The 23,459-nt window shown below is 30.1% G+C and overlaps 2 protein-coding genes and 1 long non-coding RNA gene across 5 annotated transcripts; 2 read left to right on the top strand and 1 right to left on the bottom strand.

Annotated features, from left to right (window-relative positions):
• Positions 1-783: 783 nt before the first annotated feature.
• On the bottom strand, positions 784-1,833 carry LOC107903079 (uncharacterized). The gene is made up of 2 exons (XR_001685695.2): positions 1,407-1,833; positions 784-1,133 (listed from the first exon to the last, which is right to left on the bottom strand). It is a non-coding gene; the product is annotated as an uncharacterized lncRNA (long non-coding RNA).
• An 8,604-nt stretch (positions 1,834-10,437) lies between these two features.
• Positions 10,438-15,800, top strand: LOC107904723 (translation initiation factor eIF-2B subunit beta). Of its 2 annotated transcripts, none has more exons than XM_016831189.2 (11): positions 10,438-10,585; positions 10,673-10,762; positions 10,857-11,011; positions 11,686-11,973; positions 12,184-12,313; positions 12,688-12,795; positions 12,940-13,042; positions 13,128-13,253; positions 14,517-14,710; positions 15,036-15,155; positions 15,363-15,800. In XM_016831189.2, the coding sequence occupies exons 2-10, from the start codon at positions 10,710-10,712 to the stop codon at positions 15,130-15,132; spliced, it is 1,254 nt and encodes a 417-aa protein (XP_016686678.1). In that variant the 5' UTR covers positions 10,438-10,585; positions 10,673-10,709; the 3' UTR covers positions 15,133-15,155; positions 15,363-15,800. The 2 variants fall into 2 exon arrangements, with proteins under 2 accessions (XP_016686678.1, XP_016686677.1); XM_016831188.2 differs by having other exon boundaries at positions 15,352-15,800.
• A 4,209-nt stretch (positions 15,801-20,009) lies between these two features.
• Positions 20,010-23,277, top strand: LOC107904722 (probable mediator of RNA polymerase II transcription subunit 26c). Of its 2 annotated transcripts, XM_016831187.2 has the most exons (10): positions 20,012-20,213; positions 20,492-20,852; positions 20,936-21,004; positions 21,127-21,209; positions 21,475-21,548; positions 21,797-21,843; positions 21,943-21,976; positions 22,234-22,352; positions 22,808-22,901; positions 22,994-23,277. In XM_016831187.2, the coding sequence occupies exons 2-10, from the start codon at positions 20,625-20,627 to the stop codon at positions 23,101-23,103; spliced, it is 858 nt and encodes a 285-aa protein (XP_016686676.1). In that variant the 5' UTR covers positions 20,012-20,213; positions 20,492-20,624; the 3' UTR covers positions 23,104-23,277. The 2 variants fall into 2 exon arrangements, with proteins under 2 accessions (XP_016686675.1, XP_016686676.1); XM_016831186.2 differs by having other exon boundaries at positions 20,010-20,852.
• The last annotated feature ends 182 nt before the right edge of the window (positions 23,278-23,459 follow it).

The following is a 23,459-nucleotide window of genomic DNA, read 5'->3' as shown; positions in this document are numbered from 1 at the left end:
TGATGTAACAAGTTTTTTTAAAAACTGGATTTAATTTAATTTTTTAAATATTACAAATATGATTATAATTACAAAAAATAAATATCTAAATCAACTATAATTAAAATCAAGCATTACAAAAGCATAATCGAACTAATAACTTTACTATATCTAGAGCTAAATTAGAATAGTTCTAGAGACAAGCAACACATGTTTTACCCAGAGTGGGAGTTCAACCTAGAATTTCAACATCCCAAAGCCTCAACATTTGCCAACATTGCTAAGGTCTCATTAGCTAATTTAATTTGATTATTGATAAGCTTATCAATTAAAATTATGCAAATCAAGCATCTTAATTCTTATTTTGAGTAAATGCAAAACTAATTGAATTTTAAAAAATATTATTGATTTGAATTTAACTCAGTCAATATTGATATTGTTGAGAAAATCAGCCTAAATAGCAGTGTTTAATTTGATTTTAGTTTGATTATTACTTAAATATATTCGATTCGAATCAATTTTTGAATCGCAAGATTAAAAAGATATTATTATCCAAATCACTACTTTTATTTATATTTTTATAATATAAATTACTGAAAATAACTTTGAAAATGTATATAAAAGTTTAACTTACGAAAAAAAAACTTTTTGTTTTATATTTGTTTATTTTTAACAAAAAATGGATTTTTGTTTCATTAGGTTCTAGTTCATTTTTATTATTGGTTTTTCAAATATATATTTTTAAAAAATCTAAATATTTATTTTGAATATTTATGAATTTATTTGTTTTAATATTCTAATAAATTTATGAATTTGTTTTAATTTATTAATAACATTTGTTTTTCAAAAATGGTTAGGTAACTAATTTTTTCCCAAAAACAATGCAAATCGAATCTCTATCAACCCTAATTATTAAGCTTGTAATACCCAATTGATGCCCGAGGCCCAAATTAATCAATCTAACCCAATTACATTTGGCCGGCCCAAATCACTAAACCAAACCCCAAATCTCAGTCTAACCCTAAACAGGGTTAACAGCAGCTACCCTAACGCCGTGCACGCCCCCACGTCGCTACTCACACGCTGCAGCAACTGCCCATCACTCCCACGTCGCTTCACCCACGATCAGCAGTTTCGCATAACACCGTTTCTACCTGCAATAAACCACAAACAGTGGGAGTGACTGAAGGGGAGCAAATTGTAAAAAAGGATATGGCTATAAAAAGCCAATTGATTTCTGTAATTAGGGTTGGACAAAGTTTTGTATTAAACAAATAAAAGAAAATACAAGAGAAAAAAGATCAGAAAAAAATAGTTTTGAAGGTGACGATTTTGGTTCTTCTTTTTCCCAGTTTCTTTATTTGTTTTTCTTTTTATTTTTCCTTGTTTCTAAAAGCAAATAAAAGGGGGAGAGAAGAGGTTCTTACCAGTGTTGGCGCGCCGTCGATGCCCTTACTATGCTTCGTCGGAATCAAAGTTGAAGGAGGGATTTAGGCGTGAAAAGCAGAGGAGAAGATGAATGTGACTTTGAAGTTGCAGATAGAATAGAGATTTTAATTAGGATTTGAAATGGGTTTTAAGCATTGATGGGTTATTTACGTTTTTAATCCTTTCATGTTTTTCATCATTTCAAAACCATTGTTTTATTGTTTTCAAATTTTTCCATGACATATTAAATCTGTTCTATTTTAATCCCATGCTGCACAACGTTTTGCAAGGGTGGGATTAATTTCCCTTTTTGCCATCCATGTTGCACGCATTTTGCAAATTCATCCTCTGCTTTAATTTGATTTTGTGTTTTTAATTTTGTTTTGATTCAAATTTAGTCCATTGTATTTGCTTTTACAAATTAGATTATATATTAGTTTGTTAATATTGATATTGTTATTAAGCTGCTGTTATTTTTGTTATTATATTATATAATACTATTATTTATTATTATTATTATTATTATTATTATACTTATACACATATACGCGCATATGTATCTTGTTATATATATGTATACATTTTAAATGTTTTAAATTCATATTCATATCTTATATATTTTATTATTGTTTTATTTTCTTAGTTTTATATATGTATACGTACATATATTTCTCTTTTATAATATTTATATAGTTTTTTTTATATATTTTATAATCCGAATATATATACATTTTTTATAATATATATACATTCACTATTCAAAATTTTAATAAATATATTTTCTGCATTCTTCTTTTATATACCTATATATCCATATTTTTATAATCTACTAATATATTATATTTATACGTTTTTATGTTTATTATTTCTAAAATGTATGTATATTTTATTATTAATTCATTTTTCATGATTTTTGAATACATATATATGCATTCGCATTTTATCATGTTTTCAAAGAAAATATGTTTTGGTTTCGTCAAAGCATTAAAATTGTTTTTTAAATTTTAAATATTTGGCATTCTTGATTCTCGAGAAAGATCGTGTTCTAACTTACTGGATTGTGATTATTTTTCGATGAATTTGGAAAACCAAATATTTATTTTGTAATAAGTTCACAAAGATTTCAAATAAAAGCTTATTCTCGGGAATCCAAGAATGTTGGGTCCTAACTTACTGGTCGTGACATTTTATCAACTCGAAATAAGAATTTCTAAAACCAAATACGAACTTGATTTTGAAGATTTAAAGATATTGTGCCCTAACTCACTGGGTGTGCAAATAAGAATGTTTATCATTTTAATTCATTCACGAGTTTTAAATTTTTTATTTTAACTCTTTTCAAATATTCGACATCAAGATATAAAATAATCAAATTTGGTACCGATTTTTGGGCGCTACGAGGGTGCTAACCCTTCCTCGTGCGTAACTGACTCCCGAACCTGGTTTCTCAAATTTCGCAGATCAAAGTCGTTTTTAAGGTGAGCAGATCACACCTCAATCAAGGATCGGTGGCGACTCCAATTTTTGTTTTTAAAGTCGATAACTTATTTTTGTTTTAAAAAAAATGGTTTCGACAAAACTCAAGTGCTAGAATTATCAATTCAACTAAATTCAATTATTCTAATTTTGAGTTAAGATCTAATCTATTACTTTTTATCCATTAACATCTAATACATTAATCATTATCATAAAAATATGTAGAATCAGTTTATTAATATATTGAATAATAATCGACATGAAGTAGTGGAGGGAAGACAAACCCTTAAAATGTTCTACTCTAATCTAAAACCTTTTTAATATTTTAAGCTTGAAGAAATTAAGGATTGGGCCTTGCTATGGATGACGTTGCCGTCCAACGACGCCCCTCATTTTCCGTCTTTCAAACACCTGCCTACATAATACATATGTCAACTGTGTGCAAAGTCAAAACTTATTTATGAAAATCTTATTTATTTAATGAATTATAATTGAAATGACAAATGTTTTATGTATAACTTTTTAATATATCTTATATATAAATATGAGAAAGATGAATATATCATTAGAATAATACTTTAATTTTGTCGATGTATTGAATCAACGGACATAGAGATTAATGGGAGATAATTTTGGTCAAAAAAATAGAGAAGAAAAAGATTCTCTTCCTTGAATGTTTGTCGTCCTTTATTATATTTGGTCGGATTTGGAGTCGAATTGTTTTTATTTTAATTATATAACAAATCTTTTTTTTAATTATTTTTATTTTCTAATTGAATTTATGTTGAGCTAATTCGTGTTGTGAATTTCATTAAAAGCATTATAATGGTAGGTATTAATGTAATTGTACATATCAATTAAAGGAGCTCAATTATCTAACATAATAAAATATCGTTCAGTTTGATATGAATTTTATATGTGGAAAAACCTAGTATTTTACTTTAGTAATGATTGATGGACTCATAACCTAGTGTTTATTACAGTCAATTATCTATGTTTTTCTTTTCGCTAAATATACTTTTTTTAATCTAAATTTAGATTAAATGTCTAAATTAGTACCTAACTTTTAATTAAAGTTGTTATTCAAATACATTTTCTAAGTGTTGCAAATTTAAAAATACAAAAATTTTTAAATAACTTAAACTTTCTATAAAATCTTTTGAAAACCCCTAAAATTTTTAAAATGTTTTTAGGCATGTTTTTAAAAAAAATTTAATCTTGTCTTTATTTTTACTTTGGGATTTGGGGTTAGGCAAAATTTAGGCATTAGATTAGAATGTACTTAGTTTGAGCCTGCTTTTGTAGGGTAATAATTTTAATAAGCTGTTGTTTTACATTTTTAGTTGAATAAAATATGCAATCCAGGTTTTATCCAAAAATAAAAAATGTTAGATGTAATTTTACATGTTAAAATTTTGAATTATTGTTTTCAATCATTGATAACGATAATTTCTCTTAATTTGTAAAACAAAAGCAAAACAACAAGCAACAATTATAATATTAGTTCAAGATAAATAGGAAAGCTATTTAAAATAAATTAATAAATTAAAAAAAAGAGTGTTTGCTTCATACTGTATAAATTTATGGAAAATTTTAAAAAATGATATCATAGTGTTATATTACCTCATCATCATTGAAAATAATATTTGATCACTTGCCGATGTCATTTTTGTTCAAGTATAATTCAATTTTGCCTCTTCGAAGAACCATTGCTTTAATTCTTTATTCTTTTTTATATGATTTTAACTTATTAATCCTAAAATTCTCCATTTTTTACTGGTAATTTTTTCTTAGATGTTACTTGAATAAATATATCTAACTACGGAATGTTATTTATAAAGCTAACTTAAATTTTAATTGGTATATAGCTTTAATAAGATGCTTAGAATTCTATTCAAGTAATTAGTTTATTTTACATCAATAAAATTAACACAACTTTTTTAAGTGAATTTTTTTAATTAATAATTGTAAATTAAATTATACTTTTTATAATTTTTATCTCTATTTTATACTTAGAGTTCCATTCAAGTAATAACTCTGTTTTTAAATTAGCACAACTTTTTTAACTAATAATTCTAAGCTAAATTATAATTATTTTTAAAATTAATTTGTTAATATGATGGAAAATGAAAGGCATTTTCGTCAGTTCAAAAATTTTTCCAAACTCATGCTTTTATATATATTATAGATTATTTTTAAAATTTTTTTACACTTTTTTTGATTTTTATGTATTTGTTGATATGGCAATACCATTCAGTTGATGATGTGACATGTATGCCACATCATAAAAAAATGTTATAAAAACTAATTAAAATGTGTGACAAAAGTCAAATTTAAGTACCAAATTGGACCGAAAACTTGAAGTATCAATTTGAACACTGAAACCAAGTACATGTACCAAAAAATATATTTACCCTATTATATTCTACCATAGAAAAATAATATATGAAGAAGCATACAATCCTGATCACTTCAATAGCTTCTCCAATGAATGAAATTAAGTATATCTTATTGATTTAGTGTAAAAATTGGGTTAATAGTTTGTTAGAATTCTATGACTCTAATGTTTCTAACAAAATTCACCCAAATGCTATCTGCCATCCAAAATTGGGGTAGATTTCATGATAAAATGCTACCAATGCTCTATATGGTTGCGTTGACAGGCAAAAGAACAAAGAATCTCAAGACAAAATCAATGGACTTAAATGCAATAGGAAAAAAGGAAAGGTGAAGGGTCTAAATGCAGTAGACAAGAGAAAGGAATAAAAGGGAGGTGAAGGATCAATTGCATAAAAACCGAGGCCCTTGAAAAGAGAGAATAATTCCGTCAGACTACATACGAGAACAATAGTTAAGATTCTCTGTTGACATCCTAATAATCAGAATTCAAATTTTGTTGATGTAATTCTTTCTCCATTAATTTGTCAAAGAGAAGAATTCTTAATATATATATATCGATCTTAGGAGACTAATCGCTTTATTTTGTACTTTGAATATTAAAATACATGACTTTGATTAATATACTAACATAATCAATTATAATTCATCTATAAACTATATATAAAAATCCTTCATTAATTGAGTTTTAGCTTGATTGATATTTATACTGTTGTCAATGCAGGAGGACGTGAGTTTGAGTGTGCTAAAGTACATTATCCTCCTATTTAAGGGTTGGGGAGGGGCTATGGGTACTTCTAAGCATTGTATAAAAAAAATATCTTCCTTATGACAAGTGTCCAAGTCGAGGGGTTTTTTTATTTTTATTTTTTTATATTATAATATAATGGTTTAATTTCAACAATGATCCCTCTATTTGTTTTTTGTTTTTTGTTTTTTGAAACATTTTAGTTTTGGTCCTTATATTATACTCAAAATTTAATCTCTATTCTTTAATTTTTGACATAATTTAGTACCTTAACTTTTTACAACATCATTAGTTAGTATAAATATTTCATTCTAATTAAAATGCTGATTTGATTTTTAAGAATAGTTAAAATCGTTAATTTTTTTTGTTTAGTTATTTAGGTCAATTACAATGACTTCTTTTGTCACATGGCTACAAGTAAGTGGTTTTTTTTTTTGCACAATGATTTATTTGATCCTCAAACTCTATAAAAAAATCATTTTAGTCATTTATTTAATTTTTTATTATCCCTTTTAGCCTTTAAATTTGTGTTATGTAACACCTCTAACCCGTATCCGTCGCCAAAATAAGATTACGGAGCATTACCGGACAAACAGAATATAAAACCATTTAAATCATACATTAATACAAACATAATCAAAATTCATTCAAATACATCCATAATGTCCCTTAATCGAGCCCTCAACGTCCCAAAAAATACTATAGAAACAATCCGGGACTAAATCAGAAACATTTGGAAATTTAAAAAAAATTGAAAAAAAATTTGGACTCCACACGGCCGTGTGACTCATACGGATGAGACATATGCCCGTGTCTCAAGCTGTGTGGACATTCAAAATGGGGACATACGGTCGTGTCCCAACCTGTGTCCATACCCGTGTAACTCACTGACTTGGGTCACACAGCCAAGCCATACGCTCGTCTGCCAGGCCGTGTGCTAAGCCGTGTAACAGCTTAACTTGCATGCCTGGAACCTATAGGGGACACACGGCCATGTCGCACGGCCGTGTGCTACACACGGTTGAGATACACGCCCGTGTCTCAGGCCGTGTGGCCTCAAAATGAACCTTAAAACACAAGCTTACCATTTCAAATGCTTGGACCTTAAGAAACTCAAATACTAACCAAAATACCAAATCAAAGTGACATTAATCGGGTCAAAAACACATTAAAACCAACCTAATATGTGCCTAACCAATGTACCCTCATTGGTACCACAATTATATACAACTTTACTTTATTCTCATACTATTTGCAAATTGGTTATTTGCACAAAATATTATTCACCACATTTACATAATCCAAACATGAACCAAAATAGCACAAGAGCCTATACATGTCGTATAATCCAAATGAAACGTTTCAAAAACTATCAAGATAAGCTGGATAGTGTGACTTAAGTGCCGATCCAATCGTTTAACTTTTCGAAAATCTACAATGACATTAAATAACACAAGTAAGCTTAATGAAGCTTAATAAGTTCGACGAGTTAAACGAAAATCTTACTGAACTAACTATAATAAATCAAACAATAAAAATCATCCAAGAAAAACTCCCTGTCATTCACAACTTCAATCGATAAATATATCTGTATTCAGATCAATACAAAAATAAATAACATGTCTTTCAAATTCATTAAACAAGTTTCCCTACCGAGATTTTCCATTTGAAGAATGACTTACGGTTAAGAGTACATCATCAACAGAAGCTCGTAAGAGCTGGTCCTCCCAAATACGCCAACAGAAGCTTGAAAGCTGAACAGAAGCTCGTAAGAGCTGAACAGAAGCTCGTAAAAGTTGATCCACCCAATCACGCCAAACAGAAAGTAAAACACGAAAGTTCACAACAAATGCTGAACCTCGGTTTACTTGGGTAAAATGCCGATATCTCCCTCCAATACCATCTCCATTCCAAACCCTCGTTATACACCAAATCACAAATGTACTCAAATCTCGCGTTCAATTCAAATCGAATATCCAATTTAATATTATAATTCAAACAATAATTCATTTCCAGCAATAGAATATATATACATAATACCAATCATCAATTTATACAAATGTTAAATTTTAACTGTACGAACTTACCTAGACTGATTTGTAATAATTGTAAAAGTTTAGGGATTATTCTGCTATTTTTCCTTTTCCACGAGTACCTACGAGATCTTGATCTAAAATATAAAATTACTCATTTATTAGCATATATTTCATTTCCAATCCATTTTACAATTAATACCCATTTATTTTTTGAATTTGTGCAATTACCCCAAATTTTTACAATTTTTGTAATTTAATCCCTTAATTAGTTAATCTATCAAATTAACTAATTTTCTCAAATCAATAATCTATCCAAATATTCTAGGCCCTCATACAGCCCCTGATAAACCTAAAATTCACTATCAAACCCTAATATTTTGACATTTTCACAATTTAATCCTAAAATCAATATTTAACACAAATCACTTTACAAAATAATCACACAACACAATTAAAGCTCCATGTTGTTCATAAAAAACATCTAATATTCATCAATCACAACTTCCAAAATTTTTAACAGAATCAGAAACAAAGGTACGGACTAGTTGGACCTAATTGCAACGATCTAAAAAACATAAAAATTACAAGAAACGGGTAAGAAATTCACTCACATGGATAACAATTTTCTTGGCCGATTCTCCTAGCTTGAAAAACCATGAATTTCGGCTATGGAAATGTAAAATGAGGAAGAAACCTATTTCATTTTACTTAATTTTGTTTTAATTTCAACAAAATTACAAGTTTGCCATTATAATTTCATTATTTTGTCATTTTCCATCAATTTGCCATTCCACTATATTATTTAGGGCTTAATTATCACTTAAGTCCTTCCTCAATTAATAATTACACCATTTTATCACCTAATTGCTATAATTAGCAAGTTTTACACCTTTTTCAATTTAGTTCTTTTTCTTTAATTAACTAACTAAATATTAATATTTCTTAACCAAATTTTAATATGACTATAATGACTCTATAAATATTCTAAAATAATAATTACGAGTTGACACGACGAAAATTTGTGGTCCCGAAACCACAATTCCATCACCACTGAAAATCGAGCTATTACACGTTATTTGTCAAATTGTCCTAAAATGGAAGGAAAAGTTAATACATATTAATTTTTATGACGTGGCATCCATGTTTATGCCACATCAACAATTAATTAAATTTTTAAAAATTCAAAAAATATAAAAATCCAAAAAAAATTAAAAAAGCATAAAGATTATAAAAATTATTTAATAATAAAAATTATAAAAATATTCTATAATATTTAGAATTTTTAAAACATTTTAATTATTTGCTGGCGTGGCATACACATGTACAACCGCGTCAACAAAGTTAACAAATGTTAACTTTTCCATCCATTTTGGGGTGTTTTGACAAAAATCACTAATTTAAGGGATAATATAGGCAAAGAATTAAATTAAGGGCTAAAATGACTTTTTGTAAAGTTAGAAGGCTAAATAAGTTATTATGCCTTTTTTGTTAAATTTCAAGATGTCGCATCAACAAATTTAATAGAAGAATTTTAATGACGTTAATAACTAAACTTAAATTTTTAAATTCAAAAAATAAGTAGACTAAATTCTTAAAAATAAAAATACGGAAACTAAATCTCAAATGTATGGAAAATACAAAAACTTGAAGCGTATCATAATATTTGAATCTAAAAACTATACATTATAAAATGATGGTTAAATTTCAACTATGATTCCTCAACTTTTTCTTTTTCAGATTATATAACAACAGTCAAATTAGTTTTGGTTTTTATATTATGTTCAAATTTAGTCAATATACTTTAACTTTTTATACAAATTGGTACACTAATTTTACAATGTCATTAGTTAGTCTAAATACTTTATTCTAATTAAAATACTTATGTAAATTTTATGAGTTGTTAAAATCATTAAATTTTTTGTTAAATTTAGTTAATCAGGTCCGTTACAATATATTTTTTATATCACATGATGATTAAGTGAATTTTTTTTTAATTTCAAGACATCGCACCTATTAATTTAATAGAAAAATATCAATGATGATAGTAACTAGATTGAAACTTTTAAATGTAAAAAATAAAATAACTAAATTCTTAAAAATAAAAATAATTAATTTAAAAAAAATAAGTCAATGGGAAGTATTATATGATTACGAGGACCATACATTCTAATTTTTTTATATAATTTAATTGAAATGAAAATCGAATTTAAAAAATAAAAATAAAAATAAAATCGAAGCCCGATTCGTTTCATTATGTGGGCGCTGCCTACCAGACCCGTTAAAGACTGTGCTGCGTAACGGATGGCCAGGTCAACTTGGTCAACAAAAACCATTTACATGATCGGATTCGACTATGGATTCTGGATTTCTGAAAAAGATCCGATAACCCATTGACCCGTTTTTATTTTCATTTATTTTTTTAAAAGAAAAATTAATAATAAAGTTCCCGAACCCAAGCAAAAATAGCTTTACAGTAACAAGCTAAAAGAAACTCCCTCTCCCGCATAAACCCTAATTCTCCGTAAGTGATTAATCCAATCAGCTCTTTCTTATCATTTCTTTTAAAATTTTACTTTATGAAAATTTGTTTTTTTGGAATTTATTGTAGCATTTTGAAGAAGTGAATTTTGGCGATTAAAAAAAAAATGCCAGACACGCAAGCTCTCGTCAATGATTTTCTTAACAAGCTTAAAAAACGGTGAAGTATTTCATTTGATTTTCATTTCATATGTATTTAACAGAAAAGGTTAGATATGAACTTTATTGTTTGTTTGTTTGGGGTGGTTGGGCAGTAAGATTGAGGGTTCACAAGCAACAGCGAAGCAGACAGCGGAACTGCTTCGGTCAGTGATTTCTCAAACTCGAATGCCTTATACAAACCAGGCTGCTGCTTTGATTCATTCGGTTAAAGCTGTTGGAGAACGATTGATTGCTGCAAATCCTGTCGGTGTGTTTTGTTTTTTTTTTCATTTTGGGTTTAATTTGATTTTGTTATTTATGTTTGAAAATTAATGGTTTGTATTTGATATCATTTTGGCTTATGCCATTTTTTTTAATTATGAAATTGTTGGCTGACATTGATTCAGAACACAGAAACATTAAATGGTTATTGGAGTATGCATAACAACCGCTGTGTATTCTTGAGGACTCTGTTGTTTTGGGCTTGATTCTGTCCGTCTTTTTAGCTATGGAATGATTATGGGACAGTGTTCTGTATATGCTTGAACTGGAACTTGAATGGAAAATTTTAACCCCCATAATATTTCCTTTGAGATCTCTTGCATTCTGTTTGGTCCGACTAAATAAGGCGCAATAAAAAGTGATGTTAAAGTAGAGTTTTTTGGAAAAAGCATTGCCTCAAATTAAAGCTATTTCTAATAGCTTAGAATACCTTTATGTTTGAAAATTCTATATAAAATTATCTACTTCTAGTTTTTCAGAATGTAGTTTAGTTTAGTTTTTGTTTTTTTTGGGTCTAGCTTTTTGTCTTTCTAGAGTGGAGAAGCTGCTCCAGATCTTGGCCAAACATACACTATAATTTTCTCCTAGGGATTGTTGATACTTGATACTTTTGCTGGCATTCTGCTTTAAATTGTTAATAGTGCATGCATGTGATGGCAGAGCTTGCTGTGGGTAATGTTGTGAGGCGTGTTTTGCACATTGTCAGAGAGGAGGATCTTTCTCTGACAACAGCTGCTATGGCTGGATTGAACTTATCTGCTGAAAGTGACGATGAAGATGACACTGATAGAGACAACCACCCAGCGTTATCGGCTGCTGCCATTGCTGCTGCTTCTAGAAGCACTTTACGTCCACCTTCCTTGCAGACATTACTTGAGGATGTGCCTGACTCTGCAGCAGTTCCTCATACATCTTCTTCTGGCGGAGATTCTGAAGGAAAAAGCAAATGTAAACTCTTGCTCCAGACAATTGATCTATCTGCATTCTGATTGATGAGACGATCTTTTAATTTTTCTGATATTCCCTGGGACTACTGTCTCAGGAAGCGGTTAAGTATTGGTTTATGCAAAACTGGCTTCTTGTGGTGATAACTGATAATCATGCGATATTAGATCTTCTAGCATTAAGTGTTATTTATGAGTATTAATTTCCTTTTAGCTGCTGACAAAAGTTCAAGAAGTCGGAAGCTGAAGCATGATGTCATTGAAGCAGTCAATGAGCTTATTCAAGACATTAGTACTTGCCACGAACTGATTGCTGAGCAAGCAGTAGAGCATATACATCAAAAGTATCTTTTCTGCCTTAAGCTTTTAAATTTTCTTTGGTTTTCCTCAAATTTGAAACACCGTTATTCATTCTTTGAGCAAACTACAATATTCATATTTGATAGTCTGAGGTGTTATTTGAATTTGCTTTCAACAATAGACTCTTACTGTCTTGTAACCCCCCCCCCCAAAAAAAAAAAGGGGGAAAAAAAAACCCAACAGTCTATCACGTGCTGAATCATCCTTATCTATGCTAGTGTCATCTTTCCTGTTTAAGTTTTCATGACTTATTAAGGTTTGAAGCAATTTGGCCTGTGTTCTCACATTGTTTTCTACCTATGATCGTTTCACATGTCAACTTACCCTTTTACTGATTATATTTAAAACATATTGTCAGTGAGGTGATATTAACTTTAGGCAGTTCAAGAACTGTGTTGGAATTTCTTTGTGCTGCAAAAGAGAAGAAACGATCATTTCGGGTATTTGTTGCTGAAGGTGCTCCAAGGTTTGTACTAGTGGCTATTATATTTTGCAAGGCAAAGACATTTCCCTTAAGCTGCTGCAATTTTGATGTCCTGCCTGTAACAGCTTAAGTTTTTGTTTGTTTGTTGTTTTAAAATTTTTTTTATTATACTTGGCGTTAACTTAGGTATCAGGGGCATCTTCTTGCAAAAGAATTGGTTACTAGAGGTCTACAAACTACTCTGATTACTGACTCTGCAGTTTTCGCCATGATTTCCCGAGTAAACATGGTATATGGTGTTTTGAGTTCTTTCTAACTGTTGATGGTTTTCTTGTGCTGTTGGAGCTTGATCTTGATATTCTGTAAACATGAAGGTTATTGTTGGAGCTCATGCGGTCATGGCTAATGGTGGGGTCATAGCACCAGTTGGGCTGAACATGGTTGCCCTTGCTGCTCAGAAGCATGCTGTCCCATTTGTTGTACTTGCCGGCAGTCACAAGGTACTTTGGCACAATAAATGCTTTACCACCAAACTTCTATACATTTTAGTGCAATAATAAGCAAAATCACTTTTCTTGTTCACTTCAACTTAGATTAACATTTTGTGTCATTTGTCTCCATGGTCGTATGAATTTGTGATTTTATACGGTTCAACTATTTTTCATTAGATGTGATAGCTTGAGGTGTCATGCACGTGAACAATAGGATAGAATTTGAGAGGGCTTTAGTACAAGATAGTACTGCATAAGATTTCAATTGATGTGGCAAGATAGGACATAGAATAAATATGTACAAGCATGCTTATGGGTGCAAAAGACAGGGTTAAGCGCACCAGGTGTGTGATGTAGCAGTATTATATACCTGGCAAAGTGAGGTAAAGAGGGAATAGCATATGTTGTTTAAAGTGAAAAGGAACATATCCTATATTGGACTCTGAAATTGATGTCTGAGCTACAGAACATTCTTATCAAAAATAGAGAAGGGAGGACATGGGTATGTGCAGCCTATGCTACTCAAACTCAGGTATGAGTGTCAGATATGGGTATATCCCTCACGAAGGTATGTTCATTTCTTTTTCCTCAAGTTTTTCCTTATATTTGGACAGTCCTCGGAGGGCCAGACCCCTATACCCATGTCCTTATATGCGTCTGACATGAGTGTTAGACACAGGTACTTCAAGAAAAATCAAAAATCATTTTGATTTATATCTAGTGGGTCATAATATGGTCTGCTTATGATTTGTTTTAAGCATCTTAGAAAAATGAAAGAGTGGAGTAACATGGTAACAGTGTCCTATACTTGTTAGAAGAAAGCTTCTTTTATTTTTCCAGTTATTGCTACCTCTTGTAAGCCACCCAGGTCCGATCATTTCGAGGTAGTGCTTCTTTTGTTGCATATTAACAATTCATTTGCAAGCCAGGATCTTGTGACATTTTGTCTGCCTTCAAGATTTTCATCAGATATTGTAAATTCCCTACTTCAAAACCAGACATAATTTGAGAGTAAACTTTTAATCTAAGTTTGGACGAAAATAATGGAGTGTAGTTGTTGAGTTCGAGCTTCATTCCAAAGAAATCAACAAAAACAACTACGTAAGACATGAGGTTGTTCAGAGAAATGGCCAAATAGTTCAAAGGCACACAGATGGTGTTAATGCTTGCTAATGCTGATATTATAACATGGTTTCTTTTGTCCCTGTATTCTTTAATTTTACTTTAGCTCCTGATTGTCTATTGTTAATTCATTTGTGGTCTACTTGACAGTTATGCCCCTTGTATCCACATCACCCTGAAGTGTTGCTGAATGAATTGCGGTCCCCATCTGAGTTGCTAGATTTTGGAGAATTCTCGGATTGCTTGGATTTTGGAAGTGGCATTGGTGCCCCTCTTCTTCATGTTGTCAATCCAACATTCGACTATGTGCCACCGAAGCTTGTTAGTCTCTTTATAACTGATACGTAAGATCACGGAGTTTGAAAGATTTAAACTTCTATCCTTTCCGTTCATATTTGATATTTGGTAACTGTTTGATGTTTACTTAATTTCATTTTAAGTTACCAAATCAATTACTTTTCTGCATTGTGGAGTACTATTGATCCGTTGATATGACATGGGGATGGAATGCAATGCATAGTCCTCTTTTCTGATTCACATTGATCTTAAGGAGAAAAAATATTGCATTTAGTTGCCTCTTTTGTTTCAGCCATTTCTAGAAGTTTTGGTTTTCATGGTGCTCGATTTTTACCTTTCCCTGCTATCACTGATTGCTTTGTGTCTTTACAGCGGAGGGCATAATCCATCATACATGTACCGCCTGATTGCGGATTATTACTCTGCCGATGATCTTGTACTGGAACGAAGAACTACTTCAGGAAATTAAGTTTACAGTGCCAAGTTATACCGGTAAGTGCTTTTATCTGGTTGTTGTGAGCCAATTGCAGCTCAATTATTAGTTGTGTGCTAATATGCCCCATGCCTATATTTTAAACTGTAAAAACCAAAAACATGTATTCGAGTAATCGAATATTCAGAAATGTATTACTAGATTAATTCATAAAAACGACTTCTTAGCTTCAAACTTGACGAAATATTGATGCAGCTCTACTTCAGATTGTTTCTATGTGGAGAAGATATGAATTCAAGTCGGAGAGTATGAAAACTAACTGCACTGAGCAATACCATTTCTGGAGGGAACTTCATTATATATCATCAATACAAGGAATTGACTTGGACAAACGCAACGATAGAAAAGTGGGTTTTTGTGATTGTGGAGAGAGATAGGAGTAGGAAGTAGAAGAGAGAGAAATGTAGAGAAGGTAATATATCTTTAATCTTTGTATCGCCATGAAAATTCCTCAACATTCAACTGTATGAAAACTCATGCATGGAACTACTGTTGTAGTACTGTTGGCTTGAAACTTGATTGATGATGGTGGTACTGGAGATGCATCTCCCTTTTGCATTTTACCTACCAATTTTCATAAATTTATATACAATAATGGAAGGTGTGCCCATATGGATTGAGCTTTGGAATGGGACTTTTGTGAATTCAAATTTCAAATTTATTGTATATATATTACTACGTGGAGCAACGGTTCAAGCTTGATTATGATATAATTATCAAATGATTCAAGTTGTCACGTTGATTATATACAGTGGAAATGACTTCAATCGTACTTCGCTTTCCATTTTTAATGAAGTCAGTATTTCAAGAAAAAAAAATCGGATTTTAGATAAATTGTTTAATTTCAAATTAAAAGAAAAACTGTTTAAAGTTTAAATAAAAATGATTAAGTATATATTTTAAAAATGATATGGAACGGTTGAGTAAGCCTAAATTGTCCAAGACAAATTTTTAATATTTAAATTACATCCAACTTTGGTTTTTTGGGGTCCTGTTGCGGGAAAGTCAATCTATAAAGGATTGTACTGTGGCGGGGTTTTGTTTTTCCGTAGAGTTTGGGTTAGTGAAAATACCATGGGATCAATATCTATAATTAATATTATGTATAATATTTATATTTCTCGTGAATTTACAGGTCATATCTCTATTGATCGAGATATTCTTTCAATTTAGTGAACCTAATGAGCTCTGGGAGATAAAACCTTTAATATTAAAAAGAGAGAATATTAGATATTATTTAAGCAAATACAATTTAATATTAGATAAATTCATTAGAATTCACACAAACTATATACATATTAAAATATTAATTTTGAATCTCCTTAATTATGTGTAGGTTTTTTTATCGCAATATGTATATGTTATGACTGAATTTTAACTACTTATTATTATTTTTTTAATCTTATAATTGCTCCTTTATTTAGATTTATACTTGAACTATTATACTCAAACTCTCAAATACAAATTTAGGTTAAATTTTGCTATTAGTTTCTATACTTTGTGAAAATTGTGGATTTAGTCATTGCATTTTAATTTAATCATTTTAGTCCCTGTATTTTTTTAAATTAGTAAGATTTTTTCCTTTTCAAATTTTGAAATTTGAATTTTAGCCTTGACCCAAACAATTAAATTCGCTTGGTTAGATTCAATAACTAGTCATGTACTATGCGCACAATTGTAGATTTTTAAGTCACAATACTTTTCAAATTTTAAAATTTCAATCTTGATGTAAATGAATCTAGTTAATCTAGTAACTAAATTTTTAGTGAGGAATATGTGGAAATAACAAGTTGACATGACATTACATATATGCTAATATGTTTGGCTCATCAGGTTTTGAAAATAGTAGAACGTAACTAAATGAATTTAACAATTATCGTTTGGTGAAGACGGAACTTTTAAATTTGAAAAGCAAATTAAAATAAAGAGATTAAATTCATAACCCACACGAAGCATAGGAATTAAAAGAAGAATTTAACCAAACATTTATAAACAAGTAAAAGCTAGAATAGCTGGCATTTCCACTACTATTTTACGAAACGAAATCACATCATCACGCGCAAAACGCAAACGCGGGACCCAAATCTTTCCTCCACTTTCAAAAGAGGGTGCTGAAACAAAACTAATTACATACATGGTGATATTCATAATCTTATCTCGTTAAGGGCATGAATTTAAAATTTTTATGATTAGTTATCCTGAAGAAAAAAGAAAGTTAAAAAAGCATTTATAAATAATTGAAATTATTTTAAAGATTTTATTTTTTGAAATTAGTTATGCTTAGTTTAATAAAATAAATATATCAAATAAGTGTTTAAACTTTGTTACTTTATTTAGGGTAAACTATCAAAATAGTCACTTTTGTTTCCTTTAGGTTACATTTTAGTCACTTATGTTTGAAATGTTTCGTTTAAGTCACTTACGTTAACATGTTGTAACATTTTAGTCACTGAGTCGTTAATTTTCGTTAACAGTGTAACAGTAAGCTGACGTGACACGTTAAATCATCATTTCAAACAAAAATTTTAGGTTAAATTATACAATTGGTCCCCAAAATTTTTTCGTTTTAAGCACTTTTTTCTTTTATATTCTTTTAACTTTCCCCTCTTTTTTTTCCCATTCTCTTCTGCTTCTCCCTCTATATTTCTCCCTTCTCCATCTCTTTTAACGTAAAAGAAAAAAAATTAAATTTCTAAAAACGAAAAAAATATAGGGACCAATTTTAACCTAAAATTTTCGTTTGAAATGATGATTAAACGTGCTACATTAGCTTACTGTTACACCGTTAATGACAATTAACACTCAGTGACTAAAATGTTACAAGAAAATAACATAAGTGACCAAAACGTAACCTGAAAGAAACAAAAGTGACTATTTTGATAGTTTACCCCTTTATTTAACTAAGCCTTTATACTTTTAGCACATTCAAATATGTCCTTAATTTTTACTTATATCCAATTCAGCCATTGTTGTGCAAAAATATTCTCTCATATTTTAAAAATATCATTTTGTATTTAAAATAAGTTATATTATTCTACTTAATAAAAAATAAAAAATAAGAATATAACGAGTTTTAAACCCACACCAATTGTATTCGTAAAATCTTTAACTTACCACTCAATCAAAATTTTACTTTGATTTTTTTTTACATTTTAATTTCATTATGCACACTTTATTTATTTTTGATTCTTTTTGAATAATCTAATTATAAGTGTTGATCATATAATGCTATTTTCTGATACAATGTCTAGAAGTACCCATAGCGCACCTGCAACTTATAAATAGGAAGATAATGCACTTCTGCACACTTAAACCCATGTCCTCCTGCATTGGCAATAATACCCATGCCAGTCGAGCTAAAACTTAATCAACATTATGCACACTTTATTACCTTTATCATTTGTATATACCTATATTATTATTATTATTACTATTATAATGAAACCCTAACAGTAAAAGCAACTAGCGCGACTTGAACTCAGACCACACCTGAGGCGGTGAACCCCTTGACCGTCAGGCCAACACATGGGCTTCTATTGTATGGTAATTTTAAATACAGTTCTATATTTTAAATACGTGATTTCTACATGCATATAAATATAATATGAATGTATAAAATTGTTTGTGTGAATGCGTATGAATGCATGTTTGGTAATATAAATGCATATAATTATGAATAGCTTCACTGTTATGCATGTATATGTGGAGTTAAAAATTTGGTTTTTTTTTTCTAATTTGTCTCATGGTGATATTATACATGTATTAAATTTTGTAGATATATACCTTGAAATATATATGATGTTTATGTATAGAGGATTAGGTTCCGTGATGTTCTAGTATATGGTGTTTATGCATAGTCATGTATGTGTTGGGATACATTAATATGGGTCAGCATGCGTAGAATTGTCTAAGGATCGAGTAGTTCGTTTGCTTTGAGTAAGATTAAGTTTGGACAAAGATTTTTTATATTAGAATCCACTTGATTCGAATTTAATTTAAATTTTGAAAAATATTTTTAACATTTAAATTTAATTATAAAATATATAAAATAAAAATAATTTTAATATTTTATTAATTTTTAAATAATAAAATAGACTTTTTGGGTGGGTTGAGTTAACTCAAAAATGGATTTAGACTTTAAATAAAAATTTGAAATCAAGATTCAATTTAGTCCAACTAATGAACACCTCTAGATATGCGAAAATAAATTTAGCTCGTGACATTTTATATGTGTATGTTTATTCACATTTTTCATATTACTTAAACATTTTTTTAGTTGAATTTATTTAGTATTAAAATCGTTTTAAAGGTTTTTTTAATTATTAATATAAATTGTGAATTCATTGCTAGGTTGGGTGAGATCTCATTGGTTTTTTTTTTATTAAAAATGGAAATGGAATGCTTTTTTAAGTCAAGTAAATCAATTTTCTTATCTTTCAATATTTTTGCATTAAGCGAAGAATATTTGAAAATATTTTCATTTTAAATAAAAATGTGATTTACTCTAGAAAATATATAAATAAATGAATTTTCATTTTTTTCGGGTCATAATTAAATATTAAATTAAACATAATTAAAAAAAAAAGACAAGTAAGACAGCAAATGTTTAACAAGATAGTAATTTTGGAGTTAAAACTATGATGATGCAAAATTGAGTCCCAACCCAAATTACTGTAAGGATTTGAAGGTAATTCATTTTGAAAGTGTGTGATGTATAATTATTTTAATTTATAAAAGAGACTTAATTGCCTGATGTATAATTACTTTAATATTTTTGGATTATTTTCTAATTGTACCCTAAAAAATACACTAAACTAATATTGTCCGCCCAATAACCAAAAGCCAGTGTGGTTACATTTCAAAAGAAGATTTCTCATTCCCTCTGCTTTGTTCATCTCCCAAATCACAACAATCCAAAAATAACTGAACAGAAAGTGTTGAAATACCAGAGATATCCATTTCAACTTTCTCAATCACAACCCAAAAAACCCAAAAATATTATCTCCCTTTTAAAACATATACAAGATGAAATAAAAGAAATTAAGCTCCATTTTTGGGTATAATTCTACCCCCCCCAAAAAAAAACAAATATTCCAATTTCATTAACAAACTTAGAAGTTTCAAAACTTTCTTCATTAAGCCAACACAATAACCAAAACCCATTTCTTCTTTGACTTCAAAGATTATTATTATTATTATTATTTGTTTCAGCTGGAATTTTGCAAAATTCAATCCCTGGGTCATTTTGTTTTTATATCAGATCTGTTTATGTTAAAGCTTCAATCGGATCATTAGTTTATTTTTATTGGATGGTAATGGATTTGGATGATTTCAGATCGGTTCTCGAAACAGCAGGTGTTGATGTGTGGACATTTATTGATACAGCAATCCTGGCAGCTTCTTTAGATTACGGTGAAGAGTTGAAGCAAAGGAGAGATGGGATTGTGGAGAGGCTTTATGCTACTTCCATGGTTAATGGATGTAAAACCTGTGATTTTGGTGAGAGATCAAATGGATATTCAGTTAATAAAGAAGGCAACCTCCATGAAAGTAAAGGTGGGGAAGGACGAAAAGGGTCACCTTTTAAGCCTCAATCCGATAATGAAGATGATGATCTGGACCCTTGTGGAGGCGTGTTTGATGTTGAACAAAAAAGGGTCCTTGAAATTAAGGACCTTCTTGAAGTACCTGATCAGGTCTCTGAATCATTTTTTTTTTGCAATTGTATTGTCGGTTTAATATTTATGGATTTTGATTTGAATTATGGCTTTTTATACAGTCTGAAGATTCTTTGGTCGATTTGCTTCAAAGCTTGGCGGATATGGATATAACATTTCAAGCACTCAAGGTAATTATTAAGTGGAATGAATTTGTTTTCATTCATTTTTTTAGTTTCCTTTTTTAGTTTGATCCATCACCATCACCATCACCATCACCATCACCATTGCCATGTTTTGATTCTATCTTCAGGAAACTGATATTGGGAGACATGTAAACAAATTCAGAAAGCATTCATCAAATGATGTTAGGAGATTAGTGAAGCAACTTGTCAGGTTTTAAGCTTCAACTTTTTATTTTGCCAAGTATTTGTGTCCAACACTCGTGTTTGATACAAGGTGCGGAGATATTATCCTCCAAGGACGCTCTAAAACATGTAGAACTTTAAAAAAATTGATTATGTCTCGTATCCAACAATGACAGCCGAGTTCGAGTACCATAGCATAGCATATATGTATGAATGTTTTATTAAGTTTGGTCTAGTTTGAAAGACCAGTTCAAGTAAATTCGGTCATATGATTTGGTTCTTTGTTTTTTCAGGAAATGGAAAGATATTGTAGATAAATGGGTAATGGTGAATCAGCCAGGAGAACATGAATCTGCTGCACTTATGGGTAAAATTATATTATCTAAACTGTAACATGAAGAACTGGCATCCATTTCAGACACATTTTTTCACATGGGTATGAAAATATGATTTTCTGAAGATGAACTTATTTATATTGAATACATACTCATATTCGACAGTCTCAAATTTAGAGAGCATGGATTTTTAGTTTTTGTGAGAATATTTCAAAGGTGAATGTGAATTGACATTTCATCAAGAGTTAAAAATGTGATATGAATATTGTATGAACAACAGATAGAGATTCACCACAGCAAAAGCTTCCTCAAAATGGTGGTCAACAGGTGAAAGAAATTATAATATACATAATATATATGTATACATTTCATGTGAAAGTTGTTTGAAAATTATGCTTGTCTTTCTAAGATTCTGCTTTGTTATAGGTTCCTGATGATGTCTACTCTGCAAACCCGCATAGTGAGTACAGAATTTGATTTGATATTTGCTTCGATTACTCATTTTTCTTCAAGTATTCGTGTTCGATATTTATGTCCAACGCATAGATACGAGAATTAATCTTTAAGAATCAACCAAATACATGAAAATGCTTGGAACAGTCTGATCATATTTGTGTTGGACATGTACTTATATATGGCACGAATATTCGATTCCGAATAACATTGTTTTGGTTAATCAGCCTTCTTTTTAATGCGATTTTGGATGACAATTGACAGATGGGAGTCTTGGTTTAAACAAGAATAATTCAGAACCTGAAAGGAAGTTAAAGTCAATCCCTCATCGAAAAGATCCTCCAATTAGACATACTCACTCAACTCCTCCACAAAATGTGCAGGTATTAAATACATGCCAAATTAAAGCATGTAATTGCATTTACAGGTCTTGACCATGCTTTGATTGTTTTTGACAAGTATTTTGCCAAATTGAACCGTTTCCACATTAGACACGAGTTCGATACTTAGATACTTATTGATAGAAGTGTGCATGCTTCATAGACTTGCATCATTATGTTGTTGATAGACAGAGAGGTTTGATACCAAATTTATTAGAAGCAAAATACTTTCAAAAGGCACTTTGACATGCATGTTTGTCGAGTTGCCGTTCTGCTATTCTACTTGTCTTTTCATTTTTTCTGAAGTTCTTGTATCCAATTCACTCGGAATGGAAATGGGGATTTGGTCCTCGAAGAACCCTACAAATATATGAAATGCTTAGGGAAAAATTGAATATACTTATGTTCGAAACTTACATATGAATCCAAATAACTTATTGTTTTGGAGGATTTTGTAGAGACAGAGAGAAGAAAAGGAAAGCAAATTTGACTCTGACAGGCTGGCTTCTGCAAGGAAAAGGCTTCAAGAAAGTTATAAAGAAGCTGAAAATGGTTTGCTTTTCATCACTTGTTCCACAATTTCTTTAAATCTTTGAATCCCTCATTTGGGATTCATACTAAATGTGATTATGTTATTTTTGAAGCCAAAAGGCAAAGAACAGTACAAGTGATGGACATTAATGAGCTACCAAAACCCAAGAACGGTTTCTTTGCAAAAAACAAAGGAAGTGGCTCTCAAGGGAGGCAGTGGTGATTTGGGTCATTGAATTTGGCTTTAAAGGCATCACATTTTTTTGTTTTTATTTTCTTCTTCATGTGTTCGTTTTCTTTTTGATCGTTGTATTAGAATAGGGGCCACTCTTTATAACTATTATAGGTTACCTTTCTATGATAATGGAGATTGGATGAATAAATTGGCTTAAAGGCATCCCATTTTGTAGGTTTTTGTTGTTATTCCAGATCTTTTATGGGTCACCTTCCCATGTTGATGGATGCATAGTGAAATATCTATTGATCATCTGAAATTCTTGAGGGCCATGGTCATCCATAGCCATTCAATTTGGGGATGTACCATGATTAGTAATTTTTGGATATGTTATGAGGAATATG

The sequence above is a fragment of the Gossypium hirsutum genome, chromosome D05 (assembly GCF_007990345.1).
Source record: "Gossypium hirsutum isolate 1008001.06 chromosome D05, Gossypium_hirsutum_v2.1, whole genome shotgun sequence".
Classification (NCBI taxonomy): domain Eukaryota; kingdom Viridiplantae; phylum Streptophyta; class Magnoliopsida; order Malvales; family Malvaceae; genus Gossypium; species Gossypium hirsutum.
The sequence above is the reverse complement of the archived record's forward strand: the minus strand, read 5'-3'. Positions and strand labels throughout refer to the sequence as shown.

Excerpts from the sequence above, each read along its gene's own strand:
- LOC107904723 (XM_016831189.2), top strand. The coding sequence starts at position 10,710 with ATGCCAGACACGCAAGCTCTCGTCAATGATTTTCTTAACAAGCTTAAA. Across the intron at positions 11,974-12,183 it reads TTCTGAAGGAAAAAGCAAAT|CTGCTGACAAAAGTTCAAGA; the intron begins GTAAACTCTTGC and ends ATTTCCTTTTAG. Across the intron at positions 13,254-14,516 it reads TACTTGCCGGCAGTCACAAG|TTATGCCCCTTGTATCCACA; the intron begins GTACTTTGGCAC and ends TCTACTTGACAG.
- LOC107904722 (XM_016831186.2), top strand. The coding sequence starts at position 20,466 with ATGGTAATGGATTTGGATGATTTCAGATCGGTTCTCGAAACAGCAGGT. Across the intron at positions 20,853-20,935 it reads TTCTTGAAGTACCTGATCAG|TCTGAAGATTCTTTGGTCGA; the intron begins GTCTCTGAATCA and ends CTTTTTATACAG. Across the intron at positions 21,844-21,942 it reads CTCAAAATGGTGGTCAACAG|GTTCCTGATGATGTCTACTC; the intron begins GTGAAAGAAATT and ends GCTTTGTTATAG.